Source organism: Musca vetustissima, unplaced genomic scaffold (genome assembly GCF_032173495.1).
Source record: "Musca vetustissima isolate MV318-11 ecotype Yass unplaced genomic scaffold, APGP_CSIRO_Mvet_v1 utg9169, whole genome shotgun sequence".
Taxonomy (NCBI): Eukaryota; Metazoa; Arthropoda; class Insecta; order Diptera; family Muscidae; genus Musca; species Musca vetustissima.
The window spans coordinates 202,151-225,134 of record NW_026882708.1 but is presented as its reverse complement, the minus strand read 5'-3'; the positions used below and the strand labels follow the sequence as shown (position 1 = coordinate 225,134).

General features: G+C 37.2%; 1 protein-coding gene across 1 annotated transcript in view; it reads right to left on the bottom strand.

Annotated features, from left to right (window-relative positions):
- The window catches only part of LOC133329363 (chromodomain-helicase-DNA-binding protein Mi-2 homolog), a 44,904-nt gene that overhangs the window by 772 nt on the left and 21,148 nt on the right, over nt 1-22,984 (bottom strand). The window contains exons 2-5 of the mRNA XM_061537840.1: nt 6,410-6,486; nt 6,078-6,333; nt 5,724-6,019; nt 429-5,661 (exon numbers count right to left, since the gene is read on the bottom strand). Coding sequence (XP_061393824.1) covers nt 429-5,661; nt 5,724-6,019; nt 6,078-6,333; nt 6,410-6,486 — 5,862 coding nt within the window. The remainder of the gene's footprint in view (nt 1-428; nt 5,662-5,723; nt 6,020-6,077; nt 6,334-6,409; nt 6,487-22,984) is intronic.

The window sequence follows — 22,984 nt, the reverse complement described above, 5'->3', positions numbered from 1 at the left end:
TTGATAGGTCATTTTTTTCAGATATATTATATCTACGGACTTCGTTTGTTCGGAGACTTATATTGAAATTTGATGTAGAATATTTCCTCCACTGATACCAACTCACTACAATCATGTCTTGAGCATGAAATTGGCGCAAATGAAAATAACCTTAAAATGGACAAATCCGCCATTATACACAATTTGATAGGTTTTTTTTCAGATATACTATATCTGCGGACTCATTTTGTTCGGAGACTTATATTGAAATATGATGCAGAATATTTCCTCCATTGATACCAACTTACTAAAATCATGCCTTAAGCATGAAATTGGCGCAAATGAAAATAACTTTAAATACTACGAAAATCCGATATTTATACTCATAACTAATAGCATATATAGTGGACCTAGAGATTTATTTTGTTCCAGACCTAAAAGCTCTTTACCTGCATTATTAACATTTCCAGCTGTGGCGGCCAAACGCGACAATATCGATCTCTCGGACATTTGTAGGCGTTGCGCCACCGGTGGTATTCTGGCCAATGTGGCTGGCAGCCGTGACACATCGCTTTTCATATCCGACAACAGTTCCTCCAACTGATTGAGTACCTTGTGGAGTACAGCATTTGCCGGTTTATTGCCGGCCAATGATTCTTTACTCAAATGCTGATGGGATTCGGCGAGACATTCAACTTCAGCGAATCGGGCATTCAGCGACATTGCCGGATGTGTGGGATCTTGGGCAAGATTTAGGAATGCCGCGCGACGCAATTGCTCCTCAATAACCAGCGACTGCTCGAGCAGCTTAAAACGACGAGCTAAGAACTTGTTTTTAATTTCCAAGAAGTTACCCTTACCGACGTCCATTTTGAATGGTTCATTGATAATGGCAAAGCGAATATCGTTCTGAATATCCTGCCAGCGGCCATAGCCATGCGTGACAATACCGGCCAGCAGCCAATAGTCATGACGACGATGCCATATTTCATATTCACGGCCCGGAACGGCGGCTTTCTCTTCGTTCAGCCACAAGGTGTGTAATTCGGTGAATCCGCCATCGGCAATGTTGAACATAAATTTACGTTTTAGTACCTCCAGACTTTCTTCGATTTTCGGTTTGCTTAAGCCACCTTCTTTGTTGTCTTTATTTTCGGATGCAGCGGCGGCGGCGGCTGCGGCAGCTTTGTGGGCACTTTGAGAAGGTTTCTCAACTTCACCATCATCTTTGATGATCAGCACATCATCGTCATCATCATCAATGATTTCGGTGGTGGTGGTTTTGTTGTCATCCTCTTTGGCCTTTTCATCCTTAGTATCCTTTTCGTTTTTAACCTCAACACCACCACCTTCGCTAGACTCTTTTTTAACATCGCCGCTGGTGTCGGGTTTTTCATCTTTAATACCCTCCTTGCTGTCGGCGGCCGTTTCCTTATCCTTTTCGCCAGCTTCTTTTTTGACCGTTTCATTGGAATCTGCAGCAGATATATCTGGTTTTTCTTCTTTTTTATCCACCTCCTCTGCGGATTTCTTATCATCGGCCCCATCTCCGGTGGCTTCTTTTTTGATGTCATCATTACCCGTCGTTGTTGAGGGTTTGGTATCTTCCGATTTGTCAGCGGGGGCTGGGCTTGGAGCCGCACTTGTAGCTGGTGTTGCACTTGTGCTTGTGGTAGCACTTTTATCCTCGGGTTTAGCTCCACTCGCTGCTGCAGCACCCTCAACCGAACCACCTTCTTCCTTTTGCTGTGATTTAACCGGTTCGCATGGTTTCAATATCAATTCCGGCATACTGTAATAGCCATTGATGTGTTCGAATTCCTGTACCTTCTTCCTGATCAGCGACATTACACCGATGCGTGTAAGCACATGCTGACGCGAGAGACCCTCACGTGGCACTCCATCGGCAAATGTTTCGGCATTATCTGCACCAGGCTCGCACAGATGGCGCATAAACAACGACACGTACGCCTTGAAGTTGCGCTCCGATTTTCCACGCAAATCTCTGACCAGCCACTGGGAGTTGAACGCATCCTGCGGTGGCATACCGTAACGCATAATGGCATTGAGGAAGCTCTTGCGTTGGCGCGAATTGAAACCGAATACCTCAATGTTACCGCCGACACGAGCCAACAACGGAGCCAAAGGACGGTCATCCCTACGCTCAACACGACGTCGAGCCTTGCGTCCGCCGCCCTCAGCACCATTTTGTTCATCGAAATCATCATCGCCACCATCCTCCTCGGACCCAGCAGAATAGTCGGAATTATATTCCGAGTTGTTGTCTTGCCAATTGCTGTCATCCCGTGTCGATTCAGCAGCCACTACACCACCATCGGTGTAATTAACCTGTTTGCGCACACGTTTTCCCTTGCCCAGGGTACGGGACACATCCTCCTGATGCTGTTCGTAGTGATGGCGCAAAAGTTTCACCCAATAGGCAGGATCGGAATTTTCAGCTTCTTGTTTAATGATCTCTGTCTCCTCTTCCTCCTCCTCTTCTTTGGTCGCGTAGGAGGCCACCTTGAATGAGGACAAATATTCGTTGGCCCACGACTCCTTCTCCTCAATACCCTTGTTGGAACGATCCAGCAGTTCGGCCACAGCCTTGTCGTCATAATGAATGGCTTCCTCCTTGTCGTCCTCTTTGAACAGCTCCTCGGTACCGAAACGCAAAATATCATCCAATTCCTGTTTGGTGAAGTTCGCACCCTTGCCGCCCATCCCGGGACGCACCACCAAATGGGTCAACATCATTTTACGCTTAGCCACCTGGGTGACTCTCTCCTCGACCGAGTTACGGGTCACAAAACGATAGATCATCACCTTATTGGCCTGGCCAATACGATGGGCTCGCGAAAAGGCCTGTATATCGTTGTGGGGATTCCAATCAGAATCGTAGATGATAACCGTGTCAGCTGTGGCTAAATTGATACCCAAACCACCGGCCCGAGTACTTAGCAAGAATACAAACTGTTGGGCTCCCGGAGCGTTAAAGCGATCGATGGCCTCCTGTCTCAAATTACCCGTGATGCCGCCATCGATACGTTCATATTTATAGCCTTCGCCTTCCAGGAAATCCTCGAGGATGTCCAACATTTTTGTCATTTGCGAGAAAATCAAAACACGATGACCCTGCTCCTTCAGTTGCTTCAACATTTTCGATAGCAGGACCAATTTTCCGGCCGCCTTTGTCAGGGACGTGATCTCATAGAGACCACCAGCAGTGGTGGCAGCTTCCTCTGCGGCCGAGGGAAACAGATAGGGATGGTTGCAACACTTCTTCAGGTCCATCATTACATTGACCAGGGAACACGAATTGCCACCACTCTTGGAGTTGAGGGCTTCGTAGTTTTTGGTCAGAATGAATTTGTAGAACTTCTTCTGTAATGCGGACAGCTCCACTCGGACAATAAACTCCGACTTGGAGGGCATGTTCTTGAGCACATCGGCTTTCAGGCGACGCAACATGTGGGGGCCCAACATTTCGTGCAAACGTTTCACCTGTTCCTCTTTGGAGACATCGGCAAATTCATTCTGGAAAGCATTCAGATCATTGAACTTGTCTCCCGACAAGAAGTTCAGTAAATGGAACAGCTCCTCCAGGTTATTCTGCAGTGGTGTACCTGTCAGCAGCAACTTATAGGTGATGTTGTACGAGTTGAGAATTCGGAAGAATTTACTCTGATTCGATTTGAGACGATGGGCTTCATCCACCACCAAGACGGCCCAATCAATGGAACCCAAACAGGCGGCGTCCATTGAAATCAATTCGTAGCTGGTGAGCAGGACATTGAATTTATATTGGGTAGTCCGAAGGCGCGAAGCCTTGCCACCGCGAATGGCCCCCTCTTCGAAGGACAGCTCATTCTCACGAATGACAGCCCTGGAGTCCTTGTCGCCCACATAGGTGATGCAATAGAAATCGGGAGCCCACAGTTCAAATTCTCTCTCCCAATTGATGATGGTCGAAAGGGGCACGGCCACCAAGAAGGGTCCCTTGCAGTGACCCTCCTTGTAGAGGGAATACAAAAAGGTCACGGTCTGAATGGTCTTACCCAGACCCATTTCATCGGCCAAGATGGTGTCGACGCCATTGCTCCACGAGTAACGCAACCAATTGATACCTTCGATTTGGTAGGGATGCAGCTGCATGCCGGTGGCTTCCAAGAATGGCGGCTGACCTTCGTATTTCTTTTTCAGATCGGTTGTGGGTTTTTCCGGCGGCGGTGTGAAACGTCTCTGGGGACGATCTTCCTCCTCGAGGTCCTTGTTTTTACTCTTGCGTCCCTTCTTCTTCTTGTTCAGACGTTGTTCCGATGTGCACATGGCCCTCAGATCCAAATAGTAGTCAATGGCCTGCTTCAGCCCTGGTATGTCGTCACTTTCATCCTCCCATGTGGACTTGTCATAGGGCAAATCGCGCCACTTTACCAAATACATTGTGGTGCCATCTCGGGCGGTGCGATGATTTATGACCCGCTGGACAATCAGCCATTCGGGTTTGACACCGTTCTTATAGAACCTTTCTTCCAGATCTTTCTTGTACTGTTCGTCTTCTTCGTCGGCCTGGATGCCGCCCTTGGCCTTGTGGCGTTGTATGCGCAGATAACGCGAATCTGCCTCGTCCAGCGTCTCCTCGAATTTAGGCGGTTCTTCCATGTCGTACTTGCGAGAGAATGAGCGAATCATTAGAGGATGATGGACCTCCATTTGGATCTCGGGTACCCATTCGCAGTGCCAGTACGACATATTGTGCCACTTGACGAAATATTCACGCATACGGGAACCCTTGCCTTTGCCCTTGGCATCTTTGGACTCCACCCAACGCCAGGTGATGATCTTTTCAGCCTTACCCGTCAGCGGTGGGCAACTGCAACGTGGGCAACGCCAATCCCCGTCCGGTATTGTATCCAGCGGTGGATTCAAACAGAAAGTGTGATATGCCGAAGGGCACGAGTCGCAACACAACAGCTCTCCGCCGTCCTTACAGATGCGACAGAATTCTTGATGTTCATCATCGTCGTCTTCTTCGGCAGCACCGCCATCCGCTTCACAGTGGGGACACGACCATTTACCCTCGGGGGGCTCTTCCAATTCGGGTTCCAAACATACCAAATGGTAAGCTCGAGGGCAGGTGTCGCATAGAATAATTTCACCACCCTGCTGGCACACCTCACAATAGTCCTGGTGTTCGTGTTCACCATCTTCGCCGTCGGGAAAACGTGAAGTGGTCTTGAGCTTCTTTTTCTTTTTGAATTTATTGCCAATTTTAACTTTGGCCTTCTTGCGAACCACTGGGGTGCCATCCTCATTGGTTGCCGCAGCAGTAGCAGCATCCGTGCCACTGGCTGCTGCAGCGGAAGATGTCGAAGCGGCGGCGCCCCCGGCTGCAGCCGATGATGTATTGGGTATATCATCGGCACTGTCATCGGATTTCTGTAACATTTTCTCAAATTCAATATCGGAATCACGTTCCGAGGCGCCCGAAGCATCTTGATCTTCATCGGAACTGCCACGTTTACGTTTGCCAAATTTAATCTTGAGCGTAGGAACTTTACCGGAACGACGGCCTTTTTTGCCACGACCACGTCCGCCACGTTTACGACGGCCACTCGATGAGGATTCTTTTTCTTCTTCCTCCTCCTCTTCGTCCTCTTCTTCTTCGTATAGGTCATCGGGCTAAGGTTGGAGGAAACGAGTTAATAAAATGAAATAAAATTTATAAAAAATCGGACACATACCTTTTCATTTCTGGAAGAGCGTGAAGATCTCGGTTCATTGCCACCTTCTTCACTGCGTGACTGCTCATTATTTTGCACAATATTCGGATGGGCGTTGCAAAATTCACGCCATTTAGCCTCTACCAACATCATCAGCTTGGGTGCTGGCACCTTGGTGTTCTCCTTTTGCAGGATGGGTCGCACGTGCTGGGCAAAGGCTTTATAGGTTGTAAGCTGTTGCAGCTCTTCGTCGGTGTATTGAATATCAACATCGTTGACATCGAATGCCAAGCAAACCTCTTCAACGGATGGCATACCTTGAGGAAAAGTAAAAAATTAAATTTTTGATACCTTTTTGGTGTTCGTTTTACCTACCCGATGATGAAGATTCCTTTTCCTTGCTCGCCTTATCGACCTCCTTACGTTTGCGGCCACGCTTCGATGATGACGATGTATTGGCATAGTCGCCGGCATCCTCATCGTGTTGCATAAAATCACTGTCCTCTTCGCTTTCATTCTTCTTGCGTTTCTTTTTCTTGCGACCCTTTTCTTCGCCTTTCCTTGTTTTACGTTTTTTACCCTTTTTCTTTTTGCGCGTATCCTCGGGATCGTAATCGTCATCTTCGTCATTCTGTAAGGGTTATAAAATTGGGAATGAAATTTTGTATTTTTTTGGAGTCCGAAAAGGCTTCGAAATATGTACTTACATTCGGTTTCAAAGGTGCATCTGAGTCATTCGAAAGTTCAGCTTGTTGTGCGGTTTCATCTGCTGCCTCCTCCTCTTCTAAATGAAAAACAATTTGTTTTAGTATTTTTAATTATTTTGCGGGCAGTTTTAAGGGTTTTAAGGTAAGTTGGGGTTATTATAAAAAATTCAGTGTGGCATTTGGATTTTACTAAAAATAAGGCTGGACTTACCTGAAAATCCATTGATCTATTTAAAGAAAGAAAATATTTTGTTGGTTGCACAGGTCTCTAAAAAATAATATTTGACGAAAAACGAACCAATGACGAAAACGAACCAATTCGTCGGACATAACCTCAAATTTTTATTATACTAAAGAAAGTATGCGAAAAAATTAAACCTAATAGATAATTAATTATTTGTTGAGGGGTACATGTCGATCTTCTCAATAATTACAGTCACCACACATTGGGTTAGAAAATAGGATTTAGTAGTCTAAACGTAGCCTAAAGATAGATATTTCATCTACCCAAACAGCTGTTCAGGTGCATTCACATTGAATCTAACTATAAAGCGCGTTAATCTATTCATAAATCCAGTGAAAACACGTAATAGTTAATAATGTGATTTATTAATAAAATAGATCTGAACAGCTGCTTTTGCTATCAGCAGCAGTTTATTAAAAATTAAAATCTAAAAGGTGAAATCTAATAAAATTACTATGTGGCCAGATTACTTTAGTGGGATTAATTTATGACATATATTAATTTACCAATAAAATTGTCATGTGGCCAGATCACTTTTTATTGAGATGAATTATATGACATTATTATTCTCAATGTGGCACACTTAATTTAAAATAAGAAAAAAAGGCTCGGAATTTTGTTGATCACAATACGCATCGTAGTATATTCCAAATAAAACACATTTATACTAAGAAAAATGCATCAGAACAGCTGTTTATTCAATCAGCTGTTTTTGTAAATCAATAAAGCAAATTAAAGATATCATTTTGGATATTTCAAAAAGAGGACCATGTACCAAAACAGCTTTTCAGATGCATTCACATTATTAAATCTAACTATAAAGCGCGTTTAAATTACGAAATCTATTCATAAATCCAGTGGAAATACATAATAATTACTAATATGATTTATTAATAAAATATTTAATTTATGAATTACGAAATTTAATTAAATATAATATAATTATAATTATGCAGAACTTTTCTCAATGTTTCTTAAGAAATAGTAGCCTTTATTCTATACTGACAATCACTGTTGGTAGTGGGGGGTTAATAAAGCAGAGTTGCATTCCTCACGCAAAAATACTATGTGTAAACCTAGTATTATGCTTATCAAATTAATACAACATTTCCATATCAATCTCAATTTTATTATTATTTGTTTTTTTTTTTTTCTAAGAAAAAAAACCAAGCTTAATATATAATTATCTCATCCCTTATCAGACACGACACACACACAGTCCATACCTCTGAAATCTTAAAGATCAATTTTGTGAGGTTATTGAACTGCGTTTTTTTTTGTTATTTCAAAATAATATCCTACAAGTTAAATACGATGACATCTGTCATTGTTCACACAATGCATCCATGTGTTAGTGTGTCTGTGCGAGCACCCATCAGACGACAGGCAAGCGTGCTCTCTTCTCAAAAAAATCTTATAAATAAAATAAACAACAACAACAAAGCGGACCAGCAACCAACCACTCTAACCCACCAACCAACAGGTGTGAGTTAAAACCTCACATTGAATAGCTGGATGGCTGGCCTGACATCTGGTTGGTGTCATACATTGTGTGAGCATTCATTTTTTTGGGGCTATTGCTCCTTTAATATCTAGAAGAGCAGCAAAAAACTGGATTGTTGAAATTGTATTATGTGCATATATTTATTATACACATATGATTATATAGAAAATAAAATTATTTTTTGCTTAAAAATACAAAAACAAAACAAAAAATTTATTTCATGGCCAAAGGTCAAGAAAAACCAGAAATTTTAATTTAGAAACATTAACCCAAATAATAACGTCAGAGAGATTTAATTTCTTTCGATTTGAGGATGTTCACCCTTATGAGAATATTCCAAATATGTAAATGGTTTTTTATAAACAATTAAAAACAAGTAGGAATAGATACATAAAGGTAATAAGGAAGATGCATCTGAACAGCTGCTTTTGCAATCAGTAGTTTTTTTTAATTAAAATTTATATATAATAAAATTACTATGTGGCCAGGTCACATTAGTGCTTTTAATTTATGACATATTTTATTTAAATTGTCTATGGGAAACTTCGTTAAAAAAAATAGGGACGAGAATTTGACAAATATTAATCCATATAACACCACATTCTAATCATTTTATTTCAAAAACATGAAATATTTGAATTAAACTTATTTTTAAAAACATATTACAAATGTTTTCCAAGAAAAACTGACATGTGTCCAGATCACTTTATTGCGATTAATTATATGACATTATTCTCAATATGGCAAACTTTATATAAAATAAGAAAAAGGTTTGGAAATCTCTAAATTTTTGGAAACACAATACGTATCGTTGTATATTTTAAATTATTAGAAAATAACATAGTCAAAATTGTATTACGTCACTGGCGCCCTTTCTTAATCGTTTACATCGAAATTCGTTTACATATTTATACTAAAGTTAAGTTTAGATTTACGAAATCTACTCGATCTAAAATGTCAATTCCATAGCGTATTAGGATTAACGTGACGTATACACAATGAAATTGACGTTTGAGATCGAGTGGATTTGGTAGTCCAAACGTAGCCTAAGAAAGATGCATCAGAACAGCTGTTTGTCCAATCAGCTGTTTATTAATCATCATGTTGGTTGTCATCAACATTTAAAACTCTCTGGCCATACATTAATTTTTGAAATGCAATAGAAGAATGTTGCCACCAACCCAAAGAAAAGATTTTGTCCGTTTTTGATCAATTTGAACTGCAAAAGAATAGTTGCCAACCCAAAGAAAAGATTTTGTCCGTTTTTTATCAATATTTTTGTTTAAAGTTTTATTTATATATGTATATATATATATATATATATATATGATTTTGTGTTATTTTCATCTTGTAGTTCGTCGTCATAGTATTTCGGGGGAATTTGTCTTTGTTTCAAATATTTGTTTCTTGTTTTTTTAATAATATATATTTTTTTAATATTAATATAAACTACTTTTTCTTTTGTAACAATATCAAGTATTTGTTTTTTGTTTTCTTTGTATGTGATATATATATGCTTGTGTATATATAGTTTTGTTCTTCAGTTTTGTCTTAGTTATTTTTGTGGTTTGTTTCTTGTCAGCAAAATTGCAACTTAAAAACTAGAGTTTGTTATTCTTGTTGTCGTGTAGAGTTCGTTCTAGTTTTATTTATACTAAATCCAAAAAAAAAAAAAAATTATATTAAATTTTACTTTTTTCAGATATCATTTTCAAATACCTTAGGCTTGATTTGTTGTTTTTGATTTTTAACTATATACATCATTGTTTATTTAATGTTTTTTTATACTATTAAATTATTATTCGACGGAATAATGAATAAATTGGCCATGTGTTTTTAATTAAATAAAAAACCTCTTATTTATTAATTGTAACAAAAAATAATAAATTAAAAACCAATTCAACAAAAAATTAATTTTCAAACAAAAATTTCTCACCGTGCATCAAACATTTTGAATTTTTCTCCATTTATGAAATCACGAATTGATTGATGGCTTGTTTACATATACACACAATCACACAGCGAACAGCTGTTCGTGCAATCAGCTGTTTGTGTATGTCTAAAAGCAAAGGCATAATTATGAATGAAATTTTTCATTGTTTTGAAGGGAATTAACGGATTCGTGTTTGGAATGGAATACTGAAAAAGTGACATCATAGTCATTTACATTGCTTTCAGAAATCGTCAAAAAATAATCCCCTCCAAAAGTTTGATATTTGATGTAAATGTACCTTAAAATACATTAGTTCTAATGCCACCCGGCCATACATCAAATCATATCTTTTTCCAACAATAAATATAATGAAATTAAAAAAAATAATAATAATAAAATAGAATTGTTGGTCCATGATAATTCAAAATTAAATATGATTTTTTTTTGTTTTGTACTTGGGAGTTACGACGAAAATATACATTTCTTTTCAAGCTAAAACAAAACCAAAATGATGGTGCATTAATTTGTGTGAGTTTTATGATTTTTTTTCACATGATTGTATGTGCTTTTGTTTTTTTTTTTAATTATTTATGTATTAAGCTTAATTATTATAAATATTTTTAAGTTATATATTACTTATTTATTTCTTTTACGGTATATATATATGTAAAAAAATAAATCGCTCTATATGCAAAATATATATACATATAATTTTGTTTTGAGTTTTTTTTTCGTACAAATTTCTGTTCGAAAATTTGTTTGCTCCAAAAGTTTTGTGAAAAAGCATAACTAAACGAAAAAAAAACAGAAAAAAATTAGAAGGGACATTTTTTATGAAATTCTTCTCTAAATCAAAAGGATAAAAAGCAATAAGGCGAAGGCGGCTGATACTTTGTAAACTTTCGCTAACAAAATTACAATGTGCCAGATCATTTTAGTGAGATTAATTTTATGACAAATTTTATTCAATATAGGCAACTTCGTTAAAAAAAAAAAAAACAATAGGGGGTTAGAATTAGACATTGTGAAAAATAATACAACCCATATAACGCCACAATCTAAAAAATTGTTATTTAAAACATTAAATATTTGCAAAAGTAATTCATAGACATATTACAAAAATGTCATGTGGCCAGACCACTTTAGTTAGATTAAATATCTGACAGAATTCTTTTCAAAATGGTCAAATTTAATTTTGAAACAAGAAAAAAGTATCGGAAATTACTCAATAATATGTACGACAGCTGATATTAAGGCTATATTTACACTGAATTTATTTTAGGGCAAGCTTATTTTATTTGACATATATACAAAAGAAATGACAATTCAAACACGTTCGGTGTAAATGTACCCTAACCCCCCTTAATATAGTCCGGGGTCCTGGCACTAGAACCCAGTTTATATATCATCATAATAGGAAACAGCTGATGTTCCAAGACAAGGAAAACATATATTTTTTAATGTAAAAATTCCCAAAAAACAAAAAAATAACCAACTAAAAATTTTTTTTTTTTTTGAATGAAAATAAAAATAAAACACACCATTATGTTTTTTTTTGTAATTTTTTCTTCTCAATTTCTTAAGAATTGCACAAGTGTTGATTTTTTTTATTATGGTTTTTTTCTGTTTGTTTTAACAACTTTGTATATTTAATATGGTTTTTGTTTATTTTATTTATAATTATATAATCATTATATTTAATAATAATAATAAAAAGAGCAAAAAATAAAAAGAATTACATTTTGAAAGCAATAAAATTAAAAATAATATATATTTTCAGTTTGTTTATATATGTATATAAATGTAATAATAATAAGCAATTAAAACACTATGCAACAAATGCTTAAAAATTCAAAAAATGAAAAAAATATATATGTATTGGTAATATAACATGTTTTTGTTTAATCATCATACAAAAAAAGAAAAGAAAATAAATTAAAAAATAAACCCAGTCAAAAGAAAAATGTTAAATACAATAACGAGAAGTCAAACGAAAAAAATGACAAACAACAAAAAATATCCTATACAAATGTATTTATTTTATTTTTTAGAACCCCTCCCCAAACAAAGAGAGAGAGAGGGAGGGAGAAGAGAGATGTTTTATATTTTAATTTTTAATCGACAAATTAAATCCAACTAATTTTTGAAGTAACTACTGGGGAGGGTAGCATTTTTTTAAGTATATTTTTGTATGCTCTCTTAAAAATTTTGACATGCATTTACCAGGCTTTAATAATACAAAATAATATGGAAATAAATGTGTGGCCAGGCCACTTCATTGAATTTAGTACTAATGACATTTCTTGAAAGGTACCATATGCAATCACCTCTCGCTCTCTCTCGTTAATGGGTGTTGTTAGGCTATGTTTACACATGGCAAATATGTTATTTATGAAAAATACATCGTTTTTTGAAATTAAAAGGGAATGACACGCGTTTATTTTCGTTTTCAAAACACATTTATAGAATGAAAAAAAAAAACAATACATTTGAATATGGATATTTTTTTGGATTTTTTAGGTGTGAGTTACTTATTAATTTGACTTTTGTTTAGAAATTAGAATCATAATTTTGAAGAATATTTAAAAATGGATTTTCTGTTGTTGTTGTTACTAGTCTTAAAAAAATTATTACACATATTTTAAAAAATTATTTGCTTTGTTTTTTTTTTCTTCTTTTTGTTATACAAGATTTTTACACAATTTCTTTTTGTTGTTTTATGTTTTGAAGAGGAGTATTTTCTTCTTCTTCCTTCACTTTCATTCATTGGTTGTTTTTTTATTATTAATTATTATATATATAATATAGTATACTAATTATATAGTGTTTATATGTATATAAAAAATTCTTTATTTTTTATTTATAATTTTTTTTTTGAGGATTTCTTTTTTGCTTGCAAATAATGTGTGTGTGTGTTATCATGGATTCTTTTATTCCACAATTCTTATGCTTAGAAAATAATTTCAACACATTTTGTTTGATTTTTCTTGGAGTTTTTTTTTAATTTTTCATTTGCTTGCTCATTGAGTTTATGCATTTTTTTGTAAATATATAAACTATTCCATAAATGAATTGCCGCTCTGGTTTTCGTTTGTCCGTCAAGGGAGAAGAGCAGATAAATAAAATGGGGTGGGGGTTAGGTTAACACTTCAGAGGAAGTTGGGCTTTGTTAAAAAAAATCACGATAGATACATGCATCAGCAATGTCAATACATTGCAATTAACTGTCAAAAAAAATTAGAAACATATGATTGTGAATATTTTCCAAAAATTATTTTGACAACAAAGCCATCTAAACAGATTATATTTTCCTAAATTGTAGATTATTGAGATTACTATTCAAAAAAATATATCCCTAAATAACCGTCGTCCCCTTTCAAGCTGCAACTAATCCCAGAGATCTCTTCAAAAAATTTATAAAACTTCCAATAGAAATTCGATTATAAACAATATTATATCACCCACCCAATTTGTGGTGTGGCCAGGTCGCATAACACAAGGTCTATTAATGAGGAAACACAAAAGAAACAGCTGCTAAGAGGAATTTCGGAAATGGCGGCGAGGTGTCATATGAAATAATAAAAAAATTCCCATTTTCGATTATTTGCCACAGGACACCACTCTGCACTGTTTAGTAGTCATTTTGTTGTATATGGATTCATAGAAAATGAAAAAAAAAAACGCAAGTCTGCAACATTGAATAACCATAGAGATAAATTATCATTAGAAAATTTAATGTGTGGCCAGGCCACTTCACATCACTGTCTTACTGTCATCATATGTGTGCCACAAGAATTGCTTTAATTTTAATAATTTAATACTTCTATGTGATACAGCAGAGTAAGGAGAAAAGAAAGCGACAGGAAGAGAGGGAGAGAGAGAAGGGTATAATAAACAATAGAAAAATTATTTTTATATTTTTCTAAGAGATTATCTCTTTTCGATTAGCAGCAGCTGCAATGCAAAGGGAGATGATAGCCCTCTCTAACAGAAAAAACACCTGTTAAACCAAACATAAAGTCTTCTTCTTCTTCGACTGTTTTTCAATATCAACCCAAAGATGAGAAATTATTTTTAAAATTCTCTTAAGAAATAGTTTATATATTTGGATTTTTTAAATTATGCCTTGTTTATTTTTTTGTTTGTTTATGTAATAATAGTATTATCAATATAATTATTTTTATAATTAATTAAAAAATATATAGTAATATTTTACACATATGAACCAAAAAATGTAGTTGTTGTTGTAGTAGTAGGTAAATAGTAATAATAGTGTGTATTTGAAGAACAATAATAGTAATAAGTTTTGTTGTTGTTTGTTTGTTTTGCGGGTCGGTCATCGGTCGGTCGGTCGGTTGGGTCATCAACATCAGGATCATTCTTCTGCTGCTACATCATTATAATCAATAGTTTACATTTACGTTTAGCAAAGGGTCATAGCTATGGTCTGGAGGAGCATTGGTCATCATTCGAATCATCGTCGTCATCATTCGAATCATCATCATCGTCATTCGAATCATCATCATCCGAATTATCATCATCGTCCGATGCATCCGAATTATCATCATCTGAATTGTCGTCATCGTTTGAGGACGAAGATGATGACGAATCACTATCAGAATCTGAATCATTGTTGTTGTTGTTGATATTATTGTTCGGCTGATGATGATGATCCTCATTTGGTAATGGTGGTGAGGCGGTGATAGAAAACTGTTGCTGCTGCTGCAAATCGTGTTTTGTTGCTATGTGTGCGGGTGAGGAATTTGAATGCAACATTGATTGTTGTTGCTGCCAAGAATTGGAACCATATGATGCTGCGGATGATGATGTTACTGCTGCTGCCGAAGAAACAGCCGCCACATCATCATCGTCGTCATCATCATCATCAGACATGGGTATCGTTACTGGTTCATGATGCTCATGTTGATAGTGTTCTTGCTGCTGATAGTGTTGCTGTTGCTGCAGCTGCTTCTGTTGGTGGTGATGCTGCTGCTCTGGGGGTTGTGTTTGATGATGTTTCTGCTTCTTGTGATGATGTTTTGAACTCTTTTTTGTGGTCTGGGGCGATGATGACAAGGACGAAATGCCATTTATGTGGGCGGCATCACCATCACCATTACCCACACCCCCACCTCCACCACCATTCATTGCCATTAAGGGTGGCGAATGATTACTTTCACCGCTACTTTGCAACATTGGCGACAGATGAGCTGTCGAACCATTTCCATTGTGATAAGGCTGATGATGCTGCTGTTGCTGCTGCTGATATTGTGGCTGTGACGTCGTCGTCTGTTGCTGCTGCTGAGCACTTGATGATGCCGGCGGCATACCGCTAGTCAGTTTCTTATCATATTCCATGACCAGCTGCTTGATGTGTGCCAACTTTTCATGCAAATAATCGAAACGTTCCTTGCCACGATTAATGGACTCTTCTTTGCGTATCCGATTGTATTCGGAGACAATTTGATCTTTAATATTATAGTAGTCGGGACAGCCCTGTTGGACACAGGCCAAGCGGTTCGCGAGCTCACGAAACCGTTGGCCCACACTCTCAATCTGGGCCAGCAGTTTGCGATATTCATCGTAATTCTTCTCGAATTCAGTCTTGTAACGACGCCTCTGTTCGATGCTGGTGATGGGCGTATATTTGCTAAAATCGAAGCGAGGTGCATCTGAGGAAGAGTGGCCAGCATTGCCGGCCAACGAAAATGATGTGGCAGCAGCGGCTATTTGTTGGGTGGGCGAAGGATGTTGCTGTTGGGACGATGAGGAGTGCGAGGCAGTTTGGGGTGGGGTCCGGGCATTGTCATTATATGACATGGTCGTCGTCGTCGCTGCAACATCGGATTGAGACGAAGCATTGGCGGTGGTGGTAGTTGAATTTTTATAGCCGTTGCTACCACCACTACTACTGCTGCTGTGGTGTTTACTTGAATGCTTTTGTGTTGGTGTTGAGGAGCGTGAATGTTTGCTGGACGATGACGACGATTCAGTGGCACCACCAGCTGCTTTGCGGCCGGAGGAAGAGGAGGAGGAAGAATGATGACGAGAACGGCTAGAAGAGGACGTGGAGGAAGATGACGTTTTAAAGTCTTCATTATTTAGGTTTGGTATGACACTGTTGTTGTTGCTGCTGCCGTTACCAACAACTCCATTCGTTTTATGAGACGAGGAGCTGTGATTGGCATAACTTGGAGATGTTGAAGGCTGGCGCTGTTGCCTTTGCTGCAGCAGCTGCTGCTGGTATCTATCTCTACCGCTGCTGCTGGTACTACCATTTGACGTTGTCTTACTTTCAGGCACAAAATTATTAGCATATGGCGTGGGAGAGTTATTGCGTCGCATTGAGGCCGCCGTCGCCGCCGCCGTTGACGAGGAGGCGGCTTCTCGATTGCTGGAAGAAGTACTGCTGCAATAACCACTTGAAGTGCTACCGCTGGAATTGCGTTTTTCTTTTGTGGCCGACGACGAGGAGGTCGTTGTGTTGGATGACGAGGAGGAGGATATGGCGGAGGATGACAAGGATGAGCTTATGGCAGCAGCTCCAGCAGATTTACTGCTATTCGCTCTAATTTTGCCAGATTTGCTGCTGCTGCCGGCACTTGGTTGATCTGTACCACCACCATTTGTGTGTTGTTGTATAAACTCATCCATATTGTTGAGCACATTAAATGTTAAATCGGAATTACCAGAATTCTCATCATGACCATTGGTGATAGAGCCGTTGGCACTATGGCCAGAATTATAACTGTGTGGTGAGTAGGCGGAAGCTAAACGATTGTTGCCAACACCACCACCGATTCTTGCGCCAGCGCCCAATCCATTAAGACCATTACTGTTTAATGAGGAGGCGGCGGCGGATGATCCTCCACCACCATCCTTTTTGTAATGGCTTATACGTTGTTTTTTACTTTGACCCGCCAGGGTTAAAGCCCCATCGTATAAATCTGGCTCTAGACTAGCACGCTTTAAGCCACCACCGCCACCATTAACCATGTTGTTGTTGTTGGCAATCGGTGGCGGCGGACTGCCCGTGTGTGTCGACGATGTAGGACTTTGTCCCGATATCGAACTGCCCGCATCTGAGCTATTTGGCGGTGTCAAATTCTGTGGTTTCCGTCGCTTTAGCTGTTGGATTTCCTGTTCCGTAAAGAATGGCCAATTTTCATCGACCTCATTCCACATGACACGTCGCAAGTTGTAGGTGTTGTCACGCGACAACGCCGATATGTCTTTGAGTATATTACTAATTAGTTGGCGTTCCTTGGGCGCCAGACCCTCGTTTTGCAAACGGGCATAGAGTTCGGGTTTCTTGAATGGCTTCAGGGCCAACAGATGTATGAGACGTTCGCGTATTTTGCGCCGAGAAACATCAGCCATTTTACCGCTGGCGCCATTGGCGGTAGCAGCATTGCCTCCACCACCACTCTTATTCTGAGTAGATGCCTTGTTGATTCCATTTGGCGGCAAATTTCTTCCATTGCTACCGACTAAGGCCTTTTTCGCTTGTCCCATACCACCGAGTCCGGGTGGCGAGGAATTGGTATCATGGCCATTAGCAATGACACTACCACCACCCAGAGAAGGTAAACCATTTGAGGATGAGCTGAAATTTGAGGGACCGCCATAACGCTGGTGATTGCTGCTACTAGATCCAATTGTGCCATTGCCTCCCATTAGGCTGGGGTTGGGCGATGATTTTGTATTTTGATTTGCCAGCAGGCGTGAGGAGGAGCCATTACTCAAAAGTCCTGCGCCACCGCCACCATCAGGTGGTGAATGTAGATTGGGCGTTGTGGACGCCGCCGCAGCTGATGACGACGACGATAATTTACTACGACTATTATTATTACTAATGCTGCTTAAATAACTACTGCTGCCATTATTACTAAGATTGTTGCTACTGCTGTGGTTGCTGCTACTGCCATTCGTGTACGCTTGCAGAGAGGCAGCGGAAACGGGCCTTTTCACCTTGCGTCCAATATCTGTCTGATTCGGCTTGATCTCCCGTATACATTTGCTCTTCTCCGTTTCCTCGGCAATGGCCATTTTTGTTCTTGTCGTATCGTAGACATCATCGTTGGCATGTATGCGCATCCGATGATTGAGCGAGCCGAGCACATCCAGATCGGCCCCGGCCTGCTGTATACATTCGAGCGAACCCTCAACGTCATCAATGGCAAAACCAAATTTGCGACCCTCGGACGCCGCAGCGGAATTGCCGCTGCCATCGGCTGTGGGCGGGAACTGTATAATACCGGCATTGCCGAGAAATTGAATTTTGGCACATTGTCCTGCTTGCAGACGTTTTGCCTGCCGGTTGCGTTGATATTCTTCAATTGCACGGAGCGCGGAATCGGTAAGCTTAACGAATATATACTCTTTGGAATCATCGGTAAGGCTGCGCTGCTGGGACATACCATATTTGCCGGACGTTAGGACAGACGGGCATTTTGCGGACGCAATCGAATTTGTCATAACGCCTCAGCGTAAGACGCAGGCGTAAAAAACGAATGGGGGCGGGGATGACGAGTAGACGAGATGATGACAATCAAAATAACGGTAATTAATGTAGTGGTGACTCTGCGATCGTGACAGAGAGAGAGAAATGCTAATCCGTTGTAGTTACTAGTAGTGACGTTTGTTTGATTTATAATGACGGCGGCGTTATTTTAAAGTTGAGGCGGCAAAATGTTTGATTCTTCTTCTTGATTGATTAATTCTCCCTCAGACAGACTGCCTTCTTAGGAGAAGTGGAGTCTGTATGTTTAACAAAAATATATAGCTATGTACACATAGAGATGTAGTAGTAAAACAACAACAAAAACAAATTAAATATAAACAAAATTGTGTGGCGGCGTCGGCGGTTATTGTTGTTGTTGGTAGTTTTATTATTCTAAGGGAAGAGATGTTGCGTTGTATTCTTTTTTATATGTGTGTTTGAGTGTGTGTGTGGAAGTAAACAACTTTCTCTTCTTTAGCGCTCTGCTCTGAATGGGTGGCGGGCGTTGTAGAGAATTATTATATTTTATAAAATCGTCTAAAATCTAGAATTCGTCTTTTTGTTATTGTGTTTGACACTTTGTTTTGTTGGTTTAAGATTTTAAGATTTCCAAGGAAGCAGAGCTTAAAATAAATTCCCTTTTTTGTGTTGGACAGGCGGCGGCACGGTTGGCTTTCTTCTTCTTCTTGCTTCACTTACACTTTCTGACGTTTGAAAGTAGTGAATTGTGTGACGGCGACTGCAAATGGCGCGATAAATTCTTCCTCTTCTTGTTGTGTTCTTCCTTTAAATTGGACGTATGGCAGAGTGTTTTTTTTTACATCTCCGAGCGATAAGGAGGAAAAACAGCTTCAAGCGGTGATATTTTGAGACGTTTCTTCTCTCTCTCTCTTGTTTTGCGCTTTGCTCTCGAAGAGTAGTATTCTCTTTAACGATGTTGTGTTGTTGTTGTTGTTTTAAACACAGAGCTGGAAATTCGATTTTGAAAATCATTTAATTTGTATATTTAATTTCCGTAATTATGAAATCTTTTTGACACGAAAAATATTACTCGATTTGATAAGAAAACAAAATGGGGGGTTATATGCACATATTATTCAATTAAATCAATAAATTTGTGTAAATTTCTTTAGACGACAAATTAAAAAAAAAAGAATCTTCCCTTGATTTTAGTTGTTGCAGGGAAAACGTACATATACCAAAATTTGGCATTTTTTAATATTTTTGTTCAAAATACAACAACACACTAAAGGCGGCTTGTTTTTTAATAAATCAATTTAATTTTTTATATTTAATATATATTATATGTCTTGATTTTTTCTTTTTAAGTTAACTAATTTTTTGTTTATTTTTAATATTTATTTTTATATTTATTTGTTTTTATTTTATTCTTTTTAATTTAATTAATTTATTTTATTTATTGCACATAATGTATGTACGAGTGAGATGGAGAGGAGAGGGAGGGAGCCTGAGAAGCACTGTCCATATTGATTTTTTTATTGTTTGCTTTTTGCCCTAATTCGTGTTGTTTGATCGTCGTCCGTCATTTAATTTAATATTGTTTAAAAATGTTTGCATTTATTTATTGTGTGTTTGTGTATTGGTGATATTGAAAATGCAGTTTTTTTATTTAATAATTTTCAGTTTTAATCTCTATTACAAAAAATAATTTCTATGCTAAATCATTGTTTCCTTTCCTTTCCCCCATTAAATTATGTGTATTACACAAAATTAATTATTTCCCCCTCAAGCAAAGTATGACATGCAACAATTGATTCGCTCTCTCTCTCACACACACTCTCAATGCAAAGTAACAGCAGGTGTGTTGTTATTGTGCTGCTGAATGTCATGAGGAGGTCTTGAATGGAAGAAATAAAAAAGTAAAATTAAATTTTTGACATTTTGACTATCCGATTTTAGAGAGAGAGAGAGGGAGCGCGAAAGGAGAGAAGGCAAATTACAAAAATATATTGAAATTAAATTAATATTCATCATTTAGAGGATGAATTAAATAATTTGTACTATCAAAAAGTAATATGCCGATTTGTTGTTGTTGTTGTTGTTGTTTTAATAACAATACCACACACACTCGCACACACGAATATTTTATGCATTCATAGGAAAAGTATAAAAATGTCGCCTACATATATATACATAAATACTTCTTGTGTGTTTGTTTGTGGTACATCATGGTGGGTACGTGAGCTGTATCACTTGCCCCGAAATTGATCATAACAGAAAAAACAAAAAACCCGACGACGTAACGTAACTTGTTTGTGTGTGTGTGTGTGGTGGGGTTAATGTTAATGGTTAATTTCTATTCAGCTGCTGCGGCTGCTATTATTGTTGTTGTTGCTGTTTATTATTTAAGCAATGAAAAGAGTTAACAACAACAACAATACACAAAATACATTCCAAAAATAATGTCTAAAGAAGAAATTGACAACTTTGCAGTTTGATTTTTGTTATTTGCCCACAAGACTCTTTCTCTCCCTGATTACACACTCTCTCTATCTCTCATCATCATCGTTATATCAAAAGAAGAGAATATGACAAACGGTTAAACTGCATTGCATAGTGTTTTGTTGTTGTTATAGTTTTTGATGGAAAGTGGTAATATAGATTTAATGCTTCACATGTATGTGTGTGTGTTAGTAAATTATATAAACTTCAAAGTGAATTTTTAAGAATAATACAAAACACGAAATATGTCAATAACTAAATCAATAAAAACAAATGAATGTAGTGTTTGGTTGATAAGAGAAAATCAGCTGATATGGTATGCCGCAGTCGTCTTCGTCGCCGTCAACAATGAAAACGAAAGGCGTCAAGCCATAATGTAGGCTGCATGTCGTTTGGCGTTTTATTCATATTTAGCAAATACACAAAATAATAATAAATTATAAAAATATTTTAATTATATTTTTATTGCTTTTGCATTTTTTTATTTAAATTTATTATTTCTATTATATTTTTCTATCAATTTAGTATTTTAATTATACTTATTTTATTATTTTTTGTATTTTTATTTAATAATAGAATAAAGAATATTTTAGTATATATCTTATATTTTATTTTTTATTAGTTTAATATTTTTTTAATATTTGTTTGTTTATTACATTTCTATTATTTTTTTATTTTATGTTTTTATTTATTTTTTGATAGTATTTATTTAATTTCTTAAACTGAATCCTGACCCCGATCCTACACCCCCACAGTGCTCCCAGATCCATATTTCAGGATTACAACTCTATCAGTTAACCCACAATTCAAATTGTACCAAATTTTGTACACATTAGTACAAATTTCTAAAACATCCTACATATCTTAATCTTACACAACAACAGTGATCCTGACTCCAAATTTCACGATTCTATCTCTATTGGTTCAACTAAAATTCAAATTGTACCAAATTTAGTACCCATAAGTATTAATACCTTAAATTGAATCCTGACACCCCAATCCTACACCCCTACAGTGATCCAAATGTCATTGTTCCCGCTCTATCGGTTCACACAAATCCAAATAGCACGGTTTCGTACTTTTCGTACACATAAATACATACATATCCACATACAGGATTCCAGCTCGATTTCTACCATCAAATTAAAATTGTACCAAATAAAGTACCATATAGTACTTTTTGTACACATGAGTACATGCTTTGAAAGCCATCGCCTACAGATGTAGGGTCTATTTAAGCGTGTAATTCGCATTCCAAAGTTCATGTTTTTTAGCTCTATCCATTCACATGCTACGAAATTGTACCAAATTTAGTACATTTTAGTACTATTCGCATACTTATAGTTCGAATGTCCAAAAAACCCTTTGCTATATCTATTCTACACTCCATCAGTGATCCCCTCATTTAAAATTTAAAAGTTCTAGCTCGACAAATACAAATGGTATCACATTTAGTACTTTTCGTACCGTTCGTTATCTGTCACCTTATTTTTATATTTAGTTATTATTTTTAATATACAAAATAAAGCACAATTTCTAATTGGGCTTATTTTATTACTTTTTTCTGTTATTTTTTATTTTTTTTTCTATTTAATTTTTTATATTGTCTATTTTATTATATTTTTTAATATTTTTTTCTTATTTTGTAATATTTTTTATTACATTATTATTTTTAATTTATTTTGATTTTATTTTATATTTTTTATATATGAATTATTATTTTGTATAATAATTTATTTATTTCTCATATTATTTAATTATTATTATTTGTTATTATAAATATTATATTTATTTCTTAGTTTTATTTTATTTAATATGATTGCCGCTGTCATCCATCAACCATTTTCCTGATAAATGCAACGCCGACGTAACGCTGAATGCAACGCCGACGTTTGACGCTGAACCGTTATCATTGAAATTTGTCGCTC